The sequence below is a fragment of the Alligator sinensis genome, unplaced genomic scaffold (assembly GCF_000455745.1).
Source record: "Alligator sinensis unplaced genomic scaffold, ASM45574v1 scaffold949_1, whole genome shotgun sequence".
NCBI lineage: Eukaryota > Metazoa > Chordata > Crocodylia > Alligatoridae > Alligator > Alligator sinensis.
Genome location: NW_005843210.1, coordinates 75,893 through 92,500, shown reverse-complemented (window position 1 = coordinate 92,500; position 16,608 = coordinate 75,893). Strand labels below are relative to the sequence as shown.

At 44.3% G+C, this 16,608-nt stretch overlaps 1 protein-coding gene across 1 annotated transcript; it reads right to left on the bottom strand.

Moving 5' to 3' along the window:
• Positions 1 to 12,107: 12,107 nt before the first annotated feature.
• LOC112548493 (olfactory receptor 14A16-like) lies at positions 12,108 to 12,968 on the bottom strand. Its single transcript, XM_025194451.1, has one exon. It carries the CDS (start codon positions 12,966 to 12,968, stop codon positions 12,108 to 12,110), a length of 861 nt encoding a protein of 286 aa, XP_025050236.1.
• Between the last annotated feature and the right edge of the window lie 3,640 nt (positions 12,969 to 16,608).

Below are 16,608 nucleotides of genomic sequence, written 5' to 3'. Positions count from 1 at the left end.
ATACAGAACAGCTGTCAGGAGATCTAGAGAGGATGGGAAGGTGGAGGTGGGTTTCACATAGATGAAGGTGCCAGTGGAGATAAACAGGGAGACCACAATCAGATGAGGAATGCAGGTGGAGAAGGCTTTCTGCCGGCCCTGCTCCGAGGGGATTCTCCACACTGCGGTGAAGATCTGAACATATGACATAATGGTGAAAACAAAGCAGCCTAGAAATAAAAACACACTGAAGCCAAGAGCAGCCAGCTCTCTGTGGTATGTGTCAGAGCAGGAGAGCTTGAGTAGCTGGGGCACTTCACAGAAGAACTGGTTGATGATATTTGAGTGGCAGAAGGCGAGACTAAAGGTGTTCCCAGTGTGCAGTGCAGAGTATATGACCCCAGCAGCCCAAGCACAGGCAGCCATCCAGATACAAGCTCTCCTGTTCATTGCTACCTCATAATGGAGTTGCTTGCAGATGGCAATGTACTGGTCATATGCCATCATCGTGAGAAGGGATAAATTTGCTCCCATGAAGGCGATGAGACAAAACACTTGGGCAACACATCCAGAGTAGGTAATCAACTTCGTATTTAACACAGAATTAGACATGGATTTGGGCACAGTCACTGAGATGGAGCCACGGTCCAGGAGAGACACATTAATCAAGAAAAAGAACATGGGGGAATGAAGCTTGTGGTTGCGAGTTACAACGGTGATAACGAGGAGATTTCCTATCAGAGCTGCCAGGTATGATGTCAGAAACGTGATGAAGTGTAACATCTGCAGCTCCTGGATGTCAGAGAACTCCAGGAGGAGGAACTCGGTCACGGTGGTTTGGTTGGACATTTCCCTCTTCTATGCGTTGTGCAAGGCCTGTGAAGGAAAGACGAGAGTACTGGTCAGGATCCAAGTAAGAAGTATAACAGGAGTGCATCTCATGTCAGAAATAACTCATGAGCAAACTGTCAACAGGGTCTATGTTAAAGGGCTGTAAATTTTTTAGTAGAAAGTAATATCGTTCAGATTTGTTTTTTATTTTTTTATTTTTTTGCATTTTAAAAAAGGTGCGCAAAAGTCCTTACCTGTGGGCATATGTATAGAAACACAAACCAATGAAAAGAGAATAAATATTACAGACAAAAACAAGTTTTATAATTATTTGATTGGGACTGCCATAATATAGAGGGTTTGCCTTTTAATTGCTTCATGCCCTCATTCTCCTCTTCCCCCTCCCTCCATTTCAAATCTCAGTGTAAAACTACCTCCCTTCATCAAGTTGGCCGACCAGAGGGGCATAGTCAAACCAAAAGGCCCAGTATGGAGGGCAGAATAGTGTTCAGAGGCCTTAAGACAGTAGCCTATGAACCATCGTAGAAAACCCACATGGTAGTTTTGGCTGGATGCATTTTATATTCAATTTTTAATAGCAACAACAGGAAAAACAAGATTCACGGGGAAAAAACAAAGCCACAGCAAGAGCATGCTCACTGAACACGGCACTTATGATGGCAATAAAATGCTGGTCAATAAAGTGCTAGCACATCCTCCTTTCCTCGTCCCTGGTATCTGCAACATAAACATGGGCAGCATCCCAAGTGTCACCTTGTCTGGAATGGAATCTACACTGAGATCTACCTGCCATGATAATTTATTGATATGGTCTGCACCCGCCAGGTGGATGGTGATTATGGTCCCCACACCTCAGGTGGATGGTGATCTCTGTGCCATGATAGGCCAGTCCCATCTTCCTGTTACCTTCACTTTGTCATTGATCTTTGTCATTTGGGTGCAAGAACTTAAGCTCTTTGGCCAAGGGATGCTTCTCACTATTTATTTGCTCATCACACTTTGTTGGGTCCCCTGACCCTTTTTTGAGAGGCACTCAGATATTTAAAATGCATTTTGCGGGGTATCAGGAGTGGGGTTTACTGAGTTATCCCTCCTCCAGGTGGTTTTTCTGGAAAACAGCAAAGTCTGGATGCGATGAATAGGTGGGATTGGCATCCTGGTGTTGCCAGGCAATACTGAATCTCTGCTGTGGGGTTTAGAATTTAAGCCTAGAAAGAGATTTCTTATAAAACTGTCTTCGCTTGAAGACACAATGTTTTGCAATGTGTACATTTCTTCAAAAGCATACGTTTATGTAGAAGAACTAAAAATAAAATGTATGGGTGGGAGGATTATTTGGTTTAAATCTGCAGTCTCCAGGAGCTTTTGACCGAAAATGTCTAGTTCCAAAGACACGGAAACATGTGGATTCTTGGGAGCAAGTTCAGATTTTCTAAAGGGGACTGTTTCTTTTCTTTCTTTTTTTTCCTTTGACTTTCCAGGTATGTCTTTTTTAGGTGCTTAAATAAAATACACATCCCCCATTTGCCAACCAACCACAGCTAATTGCAATAACAGACTTACAGCAATGTTCTTTGTGACGTTTTTCTCAGCTTGTGATAGATCCTCCAGTGCCAGGACTCCTTGCTTCTTTTCCCGCTACTGATCTATCTAATCTCCCTTTTCCTGCCACTGCCAAATCTTTCAAAGTTAAAATATCTTAGTAGGAGCTTTCTCTTCACTCCAAGACTGAACTGACAGAAGTAGATCTAAACCAGTTTGTCTCTGCAGATCACAATAAACTTCACTGGTTTGGAAGGACTGATGCTGCAGGAAGGTGACTTATCCACATCTCTCTTCTTAGGGCTTCTGGGACTTGTTCCCTAGAGCCCAGCTTAGCTATGAAGCACTCAATCAGAAATAAGCCATCCTGGATTCATGTATTTTCCAGCCAGAAAGTTTTATTTTGATTGTTTAGTTTGATCAGCTTTTATCTGCTTCTGGACCAGGATATGTAGCACCTGGGAGCCAGATTAAAATATTCAGGCATCTCAAAAATCAGTGAGAGATGTAGTCACATTTAAGAAAAGTTACACAGGTGTGCTGGCTCAGTTTTGTAGCTTAGGTGGTGTTGTGAGTCCCTCGGAGATCTACCTGCATTTTACACAAAGCAGTGCCTCTGATATAGGTGATCCAGTATCTTTTCTCTTAACTTTTATGCCCTGTAATTCTCCATGCTCAGGTATATGTGTCATTATATCCATCCTGTTATTTTTCCATTGCTTTGGTTCTCTTTAATTGCAGAACAATAAATCCTGGGATTGGCAAAGCAGTAGAAGAGACTGAGGAATGAGCTCTTCAGTGCTCTGTTCCTTTAGGGTGCGTCTACACGTCATCGTACAGCGGTGTTGCTCCATTGCCATGCTTTAGCTCTTCCTTTTGGAAGTACTAAAGCACAGTGCAGCAGGTGCCCCTACAGCACTATGCATGTGGTGCATGGCTTTATTGTCCTGCTATGTTGCCGTAGTGACACACTATACCAGGAGGGTACGCCACTACACCGACATAGCTGCCAATCTCATGTAGACCCACATGATTGTTATGTCACTGTAGCACACCGTATGGTGATGTAGTGCATTGCTACATCACTGTAGGGTGACACGTAGACATGTCCTCAGAGTCTCCAGAAAATCAGAGCCTAAAATGACAACAAGCAGACAGGAAACGGGGGCTAGTGAAGGCAGGTCAGGATGGCTGGGACTCATAAAATCTGCACTTATCTCTGCAAATAGATCACTTCACATGTTTCTGGGCACAATGTTCCACTCTGGGCCCTGTAGGGTCAAAAACAGAGGGTGGAGGAACTATAACCATTTATTGTGTATTTAGATTTGGGTCCGTTATTCCATCTAGATCAAGCCTTTCAGGGAATTTATAACTCTTTACTGACTTATTGTTAACTTGTTTTCTGTCAGGCCAAAACCTCAAATCTGCATCCCCAACCTGTGTATCCCAACCTACAACCTCTCTGGCTGACCATTCAGGCTGGGGAAGCCTGTGCAGAAACCTCCAGGAGGTCCTACCCTTCTGCCCATTCCCTACCAGCGGAGTGACTGCTCACTCCCCCACTTCACTGCACTGCCATTGCAATACCTGACCTGGAGCAGGAAGTATCTGGACAACAGGGTTCAACATGAACTCAGACAGCCTTCCTAGTCATTATAGCTTGTGCCTCTTCCTGCTCACTGTGTGTTTTCCTGACTTCATGATTTGGTTTGCCCTCTTACTCCAATCTCTGCCTGATCCTCTGGCTTCCTGACTCAGCTTCCCCCACAGACCCATTCTCAGATTGACCTCCTGGCTCCTCATCTGGCTCCTTCCTGCAATCTGCTCCCTCTGCCTGCCCACTTCAACTCCAAGTGACGCCCAGATCTGGGAGCCTGGGAGCCCGTGTGACACTCTGAGGCCATGTCTGCATGAAATGTTGATTGCACAGTAACCCAAGACTACTGCGCAGTACTGTCGCATGGCAGAAAACATAATGTGATGTGACTGCTGAGTGGTGTCAGGCTACTGTGCAGTCAGTGTCGAGAAAAAGCTGTTAGTTGGTGGAACTCAGCAGTAATGCCATTTCCTATGCAGTCATTTAGTAATTGTTCATACAAGTACTAAATGACTGGTGACTAACTACTCCTCAGTCAGAGTCTCATGTAGACACGGTCAGAAAGCAGCCAGAGCCCAATGCCCTACCTCTGACAACACCAGAATCAGAAACTGCAGCTGTCACGAAGTGCAATGGCTCAGTTGGCGTTGTCTTAAGTGTAGCTGCCTTCCTCACAAAAGTATGGTCTGGGTATGGCCACCATTTTGCAAGAGATATGTACATTGCTATCTTCATCCAACCAAAATAAATTTGGGATTCCAAAACATATCATCACAGCAATGAAAGGGTCTGTGACTCTTAGGTGCATGTCAGGTTTCCTAAAACTATGCAAAATGGAGGAGGAAGAACCCACCTCTTTTCCTCAAACCTAGTACTCAGAGCACTTTCTCATTACTAAAAGTTTATGTGCTCCAATTTACCAATCAGTGAACAAATACATTGCTCAAAATCAGAACTGTTCAAAGAAAATGGTCACTCCCAACAACATCAACAGGATCAACACTTGATATTATTATTCAGTCATAGGTTGTCTTAGGAATTACTGTAAGTCCTCATTGTCCAAAATGCCTTTCCATCATGCTAATATTGACACAGCATGCATGTATCTAGCCACTTGGGTTTAACATGAAAAAGGACACACATGTAAGATTGTAGGTTCATATTAACAGATGGCTAAACATGCACTAGGGTCCAACCAGCATTAATATAGTCTTTTAACTGGGGATGTGCCCATCCAGAAATCTACAGAAACTCCTTTCCTGCTGTTTAATATTGCAAGGAAATACTGATGATGCCATTCTTTAAACCAAGAATGCCATGATATTTAAACCAGGATCGCCAGGGCATGGGTGGACAATCACTTGTGCAAGCCCTGGAAGATTCAGGGCAACCACAGCATCAGGAGGTCAGGTAACACAAAGGATCTCACTCCTACCCCAGGCCAAGGATGAGACTCTTCTAAGAGCACTGGGAATCCCAGAGCTTCCGATGGCAGGCTTAGCTTCCTGTACACAAATGCCAGGAGCGTGGTGTCAATCAGGAGAAACTGGCTCTTGTGGTAACCAAAAATGAATATGATCTCATAGGGATAATGGAGACCTGGTGGGACTCCACCTATGACTGGACCACAGGTATTGATGCCTATACCTTGTACCGGAAGGATTGTGTTGCAAGGAAGGGCAGGGGTGTAGCTCTGTATGTGAAGCAGCATTACACTTCACTACAAGCAGAGATTGGCATCCAAAGAGGGCGACTCGAGACCCTCTGGGTTACAATATGGGGAGAACATGGTGGAGGTGATATAACTGTAGGAGTCTATTATAGACCTCCTAACTGGGAAGAAGAGCTTGGCCATGAATTTGCTAGGGAACTGCCACCAGCAGCACACTTTGACTGCATGGTCATTATGAGTGACTTCAAGCACGCTGATATCTCATAGGAAGAGCATTCGAAGAAAAAAAGGAGGTTGTGTAATAAGACATCCTACAATCTCACTGTTTATTCACTTGCAGATCATTGTTTAAATCCCCTACATATTAGTGATGCAAATAATAATAATACACCAACTGGTAAACAAAAGTCTTCCATTCATCATCTTGCAATTGATGGGATTTATTTTAGGTGGTGCAGATGGAAAAATTGAAGTAAGAAACATTACTTCCCTGCTTCAACAGTGTTAACACAAAATTACCCAAGTCAAGTGTCATTGTACTTACCAAGTTATAGAATAACCCCCCACCTATATTTTTTGTAAATAGGTTGCACACGATAGTATGAAAACAATAATTTCATGAGTTAATTATAAAAAAATTAGTAAAGCAAAGTCATGAAACAAAGATTGGACATATTTTTCTTGCAGAGGATCAGCCTGTGGAGCTGTTGCTTGAGGGCAGCTTGGATCTCCCTGTTCCTCATGCTGTAGATAACCGGATTCATCAATGGAGGCACCACACAATACAGAACAGCTGCCAGGAGATCCAGAGGGGATGGGGAGTCATGGATGGGCTTTGTGTAGGCAATGACAGCAGTTGAAAAAAGCAGGGAGACCACAGTAAGGTGAGGAATGCAGGTGGAGAAGGCTTTCTGCCGGCCCTGCTCCGAGGGGATTCTCCACACCATGGTGAAGATCTGAACATATGACACAACAATGAAAACAAAGCAGCCTAGAGCCAAAACCACACTAACTCTTCCACAAAATGCATTTTTGTTCGAAGGGGCTGTTCTAGTTAAACTAGACAATTTTGCAAAACTTTCTATCAACTCAAATTCCCACATTTCAGACATGCATTAGCTATCATGAAGACTAGCACCCATCTGTCTGTCCACGTTGCAAAAGGAAAAAAAAAAGCGGTTGTGAGATAAGACACAATAATCCAATCTCTCTGTTTGGCTTTTCACGTGCAGTGCACTGCTTTGATCCACTACTTGTTAGTGATTCATTTTAAATAAGAACTATCAAATCTTCCATCAACAATGAGGAGATTCATTCAACCCCATCCAGCCCTGTGCCCCAGCCTCACTCTCCCAGCTTGGGGTCTGAACCCGCCCTGTCCCCCCTGCCCCCATTCACTTCCAACCCTGCACCACCTCCCTGCCTCATCCCATTATTTGGGTCCAACCCAACCCCATTCTCCTCCTTCCCCCCCTCCCACCAATTTGGGTCTGACCCTTCCCCACTCCCCTCACCCTGGTTGGGTCCAAACTTCTTCCCCCCGTCCTCCCTGGGTCAGGCCAGTCCCTGCCCCCATGCAGCTCCACTCTGTGTCTGCAACAGCCCTCTTCCCCCACCATTCAGGTCCCACAGGGTTCCCAGCTTCAGGTCCGAACCCGCCCCCTTCCTTCCAGCCCCTTTGGGTCTGCCCCAACCCCCCTCTCGCAGAGTTAGGGCCTGACCCCAGTCCCCCCCTTTCAGGTCGAACCCCACTATGACAGAGGGGCTTCTGGTTTTCCTCAGCTGGCCCCACAATTTCTGAAGTGCTCGTGTCAATTTATTATTTTTTCTTGCCTTTGTGGAGGTGGGGTGGGGAGAGCCACTGCACCAGGGGCTGCAGGAGAAGGTGGCACAGAAAAGGGGCTCCTGTTTTAACTCAGCTGGCCCTGTCCCTGGCCGCCCAGCCCGCCCAGCCAATCGGCACATGCATAGTAATACAAAAGCTTGACAGACAGACAGACAGACTAAACCTTTTATTATATTAGAATAATAAAGTCAAAGGTTTAGAAGGGGCCTCAACAGGCACATGGTCTACCCCCCTGTGCAAGTTGGCAGACCAGAGTGTGGCATTTTGTATTTGATTTTTAATAGCAACAACAGGAAAAGCAAGAAGCTGAGGAAACATCAAGATGAGGCACACTGAACACAGCACTTGTGAATACACTAAGATGCTGGTCAATAAACTGCTAACATGCCCCTCTTTCCCCTTCCCTGGTATATACTGCATAAGCATAGACACCATCCTAAGTGTCACCTTGTTTGAAATGAATCTGAGTAGTGCCTGCCATGTGGCAATTAGCTGATTTAATGGTCCCTGTCCCCATCCGGACGGTCATCTCTATGCCATGATACGGCAATACCATCCTTCTGTTATCTCCACATTGTGCCTTTGATCTTTGTCATTTTGGTACAAGAACTTGAAGCTCTTTTGGGCAAGGGATGCTTCTGGTTATGCATTTGCTCATCACACTTTGTTGGGTCCCCCAACCCTAATTTGAGAGGCACTCGGATATGTAAAAGACATTTCAGGGGGATCAACTGTGGGGCTTACTGAGTTCTCCCTCCTCCAAGCATTTTTTCTGGAAAAAACAACAAAATCATGATGCAATGACTGAGGTGGGATTGTAATCCTGGTGTTGCTGGGCAATGCTGAATCTCTGCCATGGGGCTTAGAATGTAACCCTAGAAAGATGTTTCTTATAAAAATGTCTTTTGCTAAATATATACTTTCTCACAATACATGTATTTTCTTCAAAACCATCAATTTATGAGGAAGAACTATCAATATGGGAGTGGAGGGATAATTTGGTTTAAGATGTGCAGCCTCCAGGAGCTTTTGATTAAAAAAACCTCAAGTTGCCGAAACACTGAAATGTGTGGGCTCCTGGTAGCAAGTTCAGATTTCTAAAGGGAGCTGTTTTCTTTTTTTCTTTTCTTTTTTCCTTTGACCAGCTGAAGAATTTTGAATACCTTGCTATTAAAATGCTGAGAGCTTTCCACTTCAATGTCATTTTCAGGTTCTTAAATACCCCACACACCACCCTTCTTGCCAACTAACCGTATTTAATCGCTATTAAAAACTTACTGCAACAGTCTTTGTGGAGTTATTCTCAGGTTACGATAGATCCTCCAGATTCTTTGCTTATTTTCCCACTACTGATCTATTCAATTTCCCTGTTCCCTGCCACTACCACACCTTCACAAGTCAAAATATCTTAGTAGGAGCGATCTCCACCCCAAGACTGACCTGACAGAAGTAGATCCAAACCAGTTTCTCTCTGCAGATCACAGTGAACTTCACTGGTTTGGAGGGACTGATGCTGCAGGAAGGCGATTTATCCACATTTCTCTTCTTAGGGCTCCTGGGACTTATTCCCTAGAGCCCAGCTTACCTCTGAAGCACAGAATCAGAAACAAGCCTTGCTGGATTCATGTCTTTTAAAGCAAAAAAGTTATGTTTTGATTCTTTAGTTTAATCATCATTTATCTATTGTTTCCTACTTCTGGGCCAGGATATGTATCATCTGTGGTAAGCCTGCGTGAAGCGGTTAGTATTCACTTCGGAGTAGGATTTGTCTGGTTCTGGGGACAGTGATTCTATTCAGTGATTCAAATCACTGTCCCGAATTGATTCAGCCAAATCTGATTTGGAGATTCGACCGCTGTCAAATTGGCCAAATCTTCAAATTGAACAGACACAATCGCCCGCCTGCAATCTCAGTCCCATCAATGGCTGCCCCGCCCAGCCCCAGCATCCCGACACCTTAAAAAAAAAGAAGCAAAAAGCCCCTCACTCACTGGCTCCTGCCAGGAAGGGGGGCAATCCCCCACTGCCCCCCACTACCCCAGGCTGTGTGGGGGGGGGCTCTGCAATGAGCCCCCAGAGGCTACGACAGCTGTTGCAGCACCCAGTGAGTGCAGGGCTTTTTTTTTTTTTAAGTGTCGGGTTACCTCAAGGTTACTGTTCATTAAAAAGGGGTCCAGTGGGTGCATCTACACAAGACACTACTGCTCTCTGGTTACTGCATATCTACTTAGTACGTGTATAAGTTATGTATTAAATAAGTGCACAGTAACCAGAGTTACTACACAGTAGCACCAGCAAACACCTTTTATGTGATGCTACTGTGCAGTAGCCTAATACTACAGTAAGCTTCACCGGCGTGCTAGGGCAGGTGATATGCCAGATTTGAGATCCTTAAGGTGCCAGTAGCCCTGGGACCTCCCTCAGGCAGATCTGCTGACTGGGGTGTGCCCCTCACCCTCACCGCCCAAACATTTACTCCAAACCCAATGAACAGATGGGTTTCTTTATTATATATATAACTATATACAGGAAGAGAGATGGATTAATGAAAAAGAAGGCATATATCCATATATATATTATGAATAGAGAATAATAAAACCAATCATTTGAATACAATCTAGCAATGTAACTGTAAATGAATAATTCTGACATAGGGGGTTATTCCCTTACACCAGCCTCCCGCACTGATTAGTCACCTGGTCATATCCTTTTGATTAAAAAAAAAAACAGTTTCCTTTTAGAATTAAACCTCTCCTCTCATTGTGATAAATAGTCACACAGTTATTGCTAGGATCTGCTACTAGATGGTGTGGACACAGCTCCTGTCATTTCTGAGGCTCTGAACCCACTTCTTCAGCACCGCAGCCACTTCTGGGAGCACTGTGCCCATTTCCAGGAGTGCCGTGGCTGCTTCCCAGTTGACACGATTGGCTGTGCAGGGCCCACCAACCTCGATCAGTGAGACTGGCCATGAGGGGACCTCCACCCCCCACAGTCACAGACTGGTTGCTGAGGGGGCACATGCCCCACCTGACTAAAGTGGCACCAGTCACCCATGCCTGCAGGGTTCTGACCTGGCAGCTCCCAAACAGCCTACCAGCTGAGGCTAGCCATTCCCTTTCCCTCTTCTCCTGGGGACACCTGTGTCCAGAAGCTGCACAGCTCCACGCCTGGTGAGGAAATTAGTTTCTGATGGTGCTATACAGGCTCTTCCTTGTCCTGATGCGGGCTTCCAGAGCAAGTCTCAATTCACATTCCAGTGAGGGAGTGGGGGGCTGTGTCTCTTCCCCTCTCTCTCAAAGTTGGAATTGGATCCTCCTCTACTCCTTTCACACATTATGGATGCTTAAATGCACAAGCACAACCAATCAGAGGCCTCAGCTTGCAGCAGGAGCTCTGATTACATTGCAAATGGTCCAATAAAAAGCATGCATGGTGCAGAGTGTATTTTCCTGCTTGGAAAAGCCATAGGACCCGGTGCAAGCATTTTCTGGCTTTTCTGCAAAGGGTGCCAAACATGGCGCGCCCACCGAGCTAGCAGCTCAGGAAGCTTTGCAGCTGTTACAGTACTGTGCAGTAGCATCTCAGCACAATATGGCAAAACAGTTTTTACCATGAACCACTCTCAGCCCGCTAAAGTGCACCTGGGCACATGTATACATGTGCACCTGCATCAGGAACAAATCTGTTCCCAGTGGGAGCAGTTGTGTGCAGGACTGTTCCTACCCTGCAGCAGCCAAGGGATGCTCCAGGTTTCCTCAGTGCCAGCTCTGGGCTGGCAGGGGGCACAAGGGTCAGGCCTGAGTTTCAGAGACAGGGGGGAATTGTCCTGAAGTGGGAGACAGTGCCCAACTGCACAGCTCTTGGGATCCCAGGCCTTGTGATGCCCTGTGCCTGAGAGAGGGGCTAAGCAGCACCGGGACTGCAAGGAGAAGATGCGAGGGGGTAAGAAGCATCATGTCAAGTGGTACTATCACCTCCCATGTTTAACCTCTAATACTCCTGGTGCTGCAGCACAAAACTGCATTAATGTTTCTGTTGCTACATCAAATTTCTGATTCATATTGAGTCTGTGATCCACCAGACCCCACAGATCCTTCAGATCCTTTTCAACAATCATACTACCCAGCCATTTATAACCCTATTTGTATCTGTGCTTTTGATGATTCTCCCCTAGGTGCAGCATCTGCTTTTGTTTCCTTGGACTTTGTCTTGTTGTTTCTAGCCCAGCTTCCCAGTCTACCCACATCCATTTGAACCTCCATTCTGTACCTATCCTCTAAAGTATCTGCAGTTCATCCCACCTTCACAGAATCTGAATATTTGCCTATATCCAAATAATGGATTACACCAACTGGTAAACAAAAGTCTTCCATTCATCATCTTGCAATTGGTGGCATTTATTTCAGGTGGAACAGACGGTAAAATTGATGCATGAAACATTATTTTACTGCTTCAAAAGTATTTACATAAAATGACCCAAGTCAAGTGTCATTGCCTTTACAGAGCTACAGAATTAACCCACCACCTTCATTTTTTAGAAATAGGTTGTACACTATAGTATGAAAACAAGGATTTCATGAGATAATTATAAAAGAAATACAAGTAAAGCAAAGTCATGAAACAAAGATGGGCAGATTGGTTTTGGAGAGGATCAGCCTGTGGAGAAGTTGCTTGAGGGCAGCTTGGATCTGCTTGTTCCTCATGCTGTAGATGACCGGATTCATCAATGGAGGTACCACACAATACAGAACAGCTGCCAGGAGATCCAGGGGGGACGGGGAGTCCGAGATGGGCTTAAAGTAGGTAATGCCGGCAGTGGAAAGAAACAGGGAGACCACGATAAGGTGAGGAATGCAGGTGGAGAAGGCTTTCTGCCGGCCCTGCTCCGAGGGGATTCTCCACACTGCGGTGAAGATCTGAAGCTTGAGCAGCTGGGGTATTTCACAGAAGAACTGGTTGATGATATTTGAGTGGCAGAAGGGTAGACTAAAGGTGTTCTCAGTGTGCAGTGCAGAGTTGATGGCACCAACAACCCAGGCACTGGCAGCCATCTGGATGCAAGCTCTCCTGTTTATTATTATCTCATAATGCAGTGGCTTGCAGATGGCAATGTACCGGTCATATGCCATGATAGTTAGGAGTGCAAAACCAGCTGTACAAAAAAGGAACAAGTAAAAGACCTGGGAGACACACCCAGCATAGGAAATTGTCCTGGTGTTTAAGAGTGAATTGGCCATGGACTTGGGGACAATGACGGAGATGGATCCAAGGTCAAGGATGGACAAATTTGCCAAAAAATAGTACATGGGGCTGTGGAGGTGGTGGTCCGTAGTTACAACAGTGATAACAAGGAGGTTCCCCACCAGAGCTGCCAGGTATGCTGTGAGAAAGATGACAAAGTGTAAGATCTGCAGCTCCCGAGTGTCAGAGAAGCCCAGGAGGAGGAACTCGGTTACAGTGGTGCAGTTGGGCATCTTCCCTCCCGGGGCACTGTGCAAGTCCTGGGTATAATGAAACAAGGGCAGTGGTAAGGAGGAGAGTAACAAACTCGGCAGCTTTGATATTCCTATCAATAACATCCCCGGATTTCATGCTAACAATGTAGATCTTCCATTTTTTGCCCTATGCATAATTTGATTTTAATAGATTACTTTTCCCTAACAAGACCTTACATAAAAGAAAATATTATGTTATTCCTTTTAAAAAGTGAAGAAAACGTTAACCCAGCCTCAAGTCAGGATTTTTATTTTTTATTTTTTTCCCTGTAAGTCTGAAATGTATTCATCTCACCTAGGAAATGTATTCTGGAAAGAAATGCATGAGAAATAAAACATATTATGCAAAATTTGATTTCCTTTGAGGTCCTATTCCCACCCCATCCTCCACACCACTCCCTGTGAGCTGTATAACTTTATCTGAATTAATAGCAAAAACATTTGGAAATGTCTTAATTCACTCTTGTAGCTTTGAATCTATTATACATAAAATGCAGTATGATTTCTGTAGCCAGGTTTTCCAACTTTTATATTCTTATATCTCTTCTGCATCTTATTAAGACAAGACACTTCACTTCATTGATCCTCTAAAGACTCATGGAGCATCTTGTTTCATTGCCTTCTTACCCCTTCTCCTCCAAGGACTAATTATGAATAAAACCATCTCCCCTCAGCAAACTGGCACACTGACGGGATATAGCCAGACCTGGGAACCAGCTGGGGAAGAAGAACAGTGGCCTGAGGTGATGACACAGTCACCTATGAACCATCAGAAACAGCATTTGAATAAAATCATCCATATGCTCTTTTTAGAAGGAAGTAATTCTGCATTTGATATTTTCCTAACAGAAGCAAGGCAAGAACTACTGAACCATCAGTGGCCCAGGAACAGCAGTCTCTCATTACATCGAGTAGGGGGTTAATTTTGTGAAATCTCTCCACAGCTCCTCACCATCAGCTTTGACTTTCACCACCTGGGATAGCTAGTATGTTGTGGGAACCCTGAGAATTCACTGTGCACCCCCTCACTCAGATCATTGGTGAACATATTGGACAAAACTGTCCCGAGCACAGAGCTCCAGGGGACTCCGCTCTTGTCCTTCCTCCAACCTGAAAAATGGCCATTTACCCCGACCCTTTGTTTTGTGTCTTTTAACCATGTCTTGATCCATTAAAAGACCTTCTGTTCACTCCCATAGTCCCTTGCCAAAAGGTCAATTTTAAGAACTTTCAGTGAGGGACCTTGTCAAAAGCTCCTGATATTGGGTTGGGTTGGACTGGACTGGGTTGGACTGCACTGGACTGGATTCGATCAACTGCACCCCGCTTGCCCACATGCTAACTGATGTTGCCAGAGATCTCCAGCAGATGGTTGGGATAGAATTTCCCTTTACAAAAATGATGCTGACACTTCCCCTAAACATCATCTATATCCATGTGACTGCTAATTTTATTCCTACTATATCTTCTATCAAATTCCAGGGATAGAAGTGAAAAACCTTGGGCTATATTTCCCAAGATGAAGTTGGGTGTTGTGTTTTCAACCCAAAAATCTTATGGTATGGAGGCCCTTGCTAGGTGACATTCTATGAGTTCCAGGGATAGAAGTGAAAAACCTTGGGCTATATTTCCCAAGATGAAGTTGGGTGTTGTGTTTTCAACCCAAAAATCTTATGGTATGGAGGCCCTTGCTAGGTGACATTCTATGAGCAGCAGCCCTGCAGTTTCACAGTGAAATTCCTACACAACTCTCTAAGGGAATATGATCAGATCCCAGTCACTTGCTTACTGTTTTAATTTATGGATTTGCTTTTAAACCTCCTCCCTTGTCACTTCATTTTGATCTCTCTGCATTTATTTAGTGTGGATTTAGCATGGGCATCTCCCCAGTATTTTCTACTGCCCAGCTTACTACCCAGCTTCTGATATACTTTTAAAGAATTCTTCTTCCTTCTTTCACAAACACGTTTCAAATTCCTTTTTGGCCTGCCTTACTATGCTTTACAATTGACCTGCTAGAATTGGCATGCTTTCCTGTTTTCCTCCCTGGGCCACATCCCTACTCTCACCTCCCTTGGGTTAATTCGCATGCTTTCCTGTTTTCCTCCTTGGGGCACAGCCCTACTTGAACCTCTCTTGGGTCGGAGTAGCTGCTGCTTTCTATGTGTTTTCTCAACACAGTGTTTTAAAGCATTTGTGTTTAGCTAGTAGTGCTGTGCTCAACAAAATGCTAACTCAGCTTCTTTTCCTCTTCCCAGGTGCAAACAGTTGAGCTACGAGTAGCATCTAAGTGTCACCTTGTCCTTGCCACCCATTGTCTCATCTCGTCTCTGATCCTCACTGTCAAGCATTTGCATTTTCACAAACCTGCATTTTACACACTGGTTTCTATTCCATCCAGGGAAATGGATCCATTTTAATTTATCCATCCATCCATTTCAATTTGTCACCCAGAACCCTTTACACTCTCCCTATGCCCGAAGAAGGGTGTTTGTGTCCAAATGTTTCTAAAAAAAACATTGATCCAACTATTTAGTTGGTCTAATAAAAGATATCACATTTACCCAAAGAACCCTTTCTGACCTTGTCCACAATGATTTTATATTGAACTCCACTATATTGAGGGGGCTGGAATTGGGTTATTTCTGAGCATTGCTGAGGCTCTCAAATCAGGCTTTGAATTTAGAGCTGGAGGTCTGTTTCCATTAAAGTTTCCTTATAAAAAGAAGGGTTTTTTTCTAAAAATAGCCTTTGTCACAGTATTTCTATTTCTTCAAAACTGTCAACTTATGTAGACTGTCAACACTAAAATTAAAACATAAAAAGGTTCAAAGAGGGAAAGAAGAAAATGTGATTTTTTTTTTCTCTCAGTTTTGCTTGAAAATATCCAGTTGTTAAAAATTGAAATAATAGATAGGTTCTGGGTGACAAATTGAAATTTTCTGGGGGGAGTTTTTTTCTGGTTGTTTTCTTTCATTTTGATTTGTTGTTTTTTGGGGGGCATTTTTTCTGGTTGTTTTGTTTTTTTTTTTTTTTCCCCCCCCCCCCCCCCGCCCAGCTTGAGCACATTTAATACATTTACATTGTCTTCTACATCTCTTCGTTTATCTCATTTTCAAGTTCTTAAATGACACGGGGACACACACACACACACACACACAGATCTTTTTACCACCCAAATACATTTCATCGCAATGACAAACTGGCTGCAGTTTACTTACTCAGGTTTTTCCAGGCTTGTGATGTGATCCTCTAGTCACAGGAGTCTTTATTTACATTTCTTCTATTAATGCATAGCATTTCCCTTTTCCCTAACACAGTCTTATCTTGGTGCTAAACGCTCAGATATCTTACCTTCACTCCATGACTGATAGAACAAGACCCAAACCAGTTTGCCACTGGACTGATAGAATGAGACCCAAACCAGTTTGCCTCTAGAGAGAACTGAAGACTAGAGGCTGTAGGAAGGGGATTTAACCACCTCTCTCTTTGGAAGGGGATTTAACCACCTCTCTCTTAGACCACGTGGGACCTGTTCCCAGGTATCCAGCTTAGCTCTGAAGCAGAGAACCAGAGGGAAACATTTCTGGGTTGATATATTTAAAAGTTTTAATTTTAA

Coding starts and splice junctions, on each gene's coding strand:
- LOC112548493 (XM_025194451.1), bottom strand. CDS start 12,968: ATGCCCAACTGCACCACTGTAACCGAGTTCCTCCTCCTGGGCTTCTCT.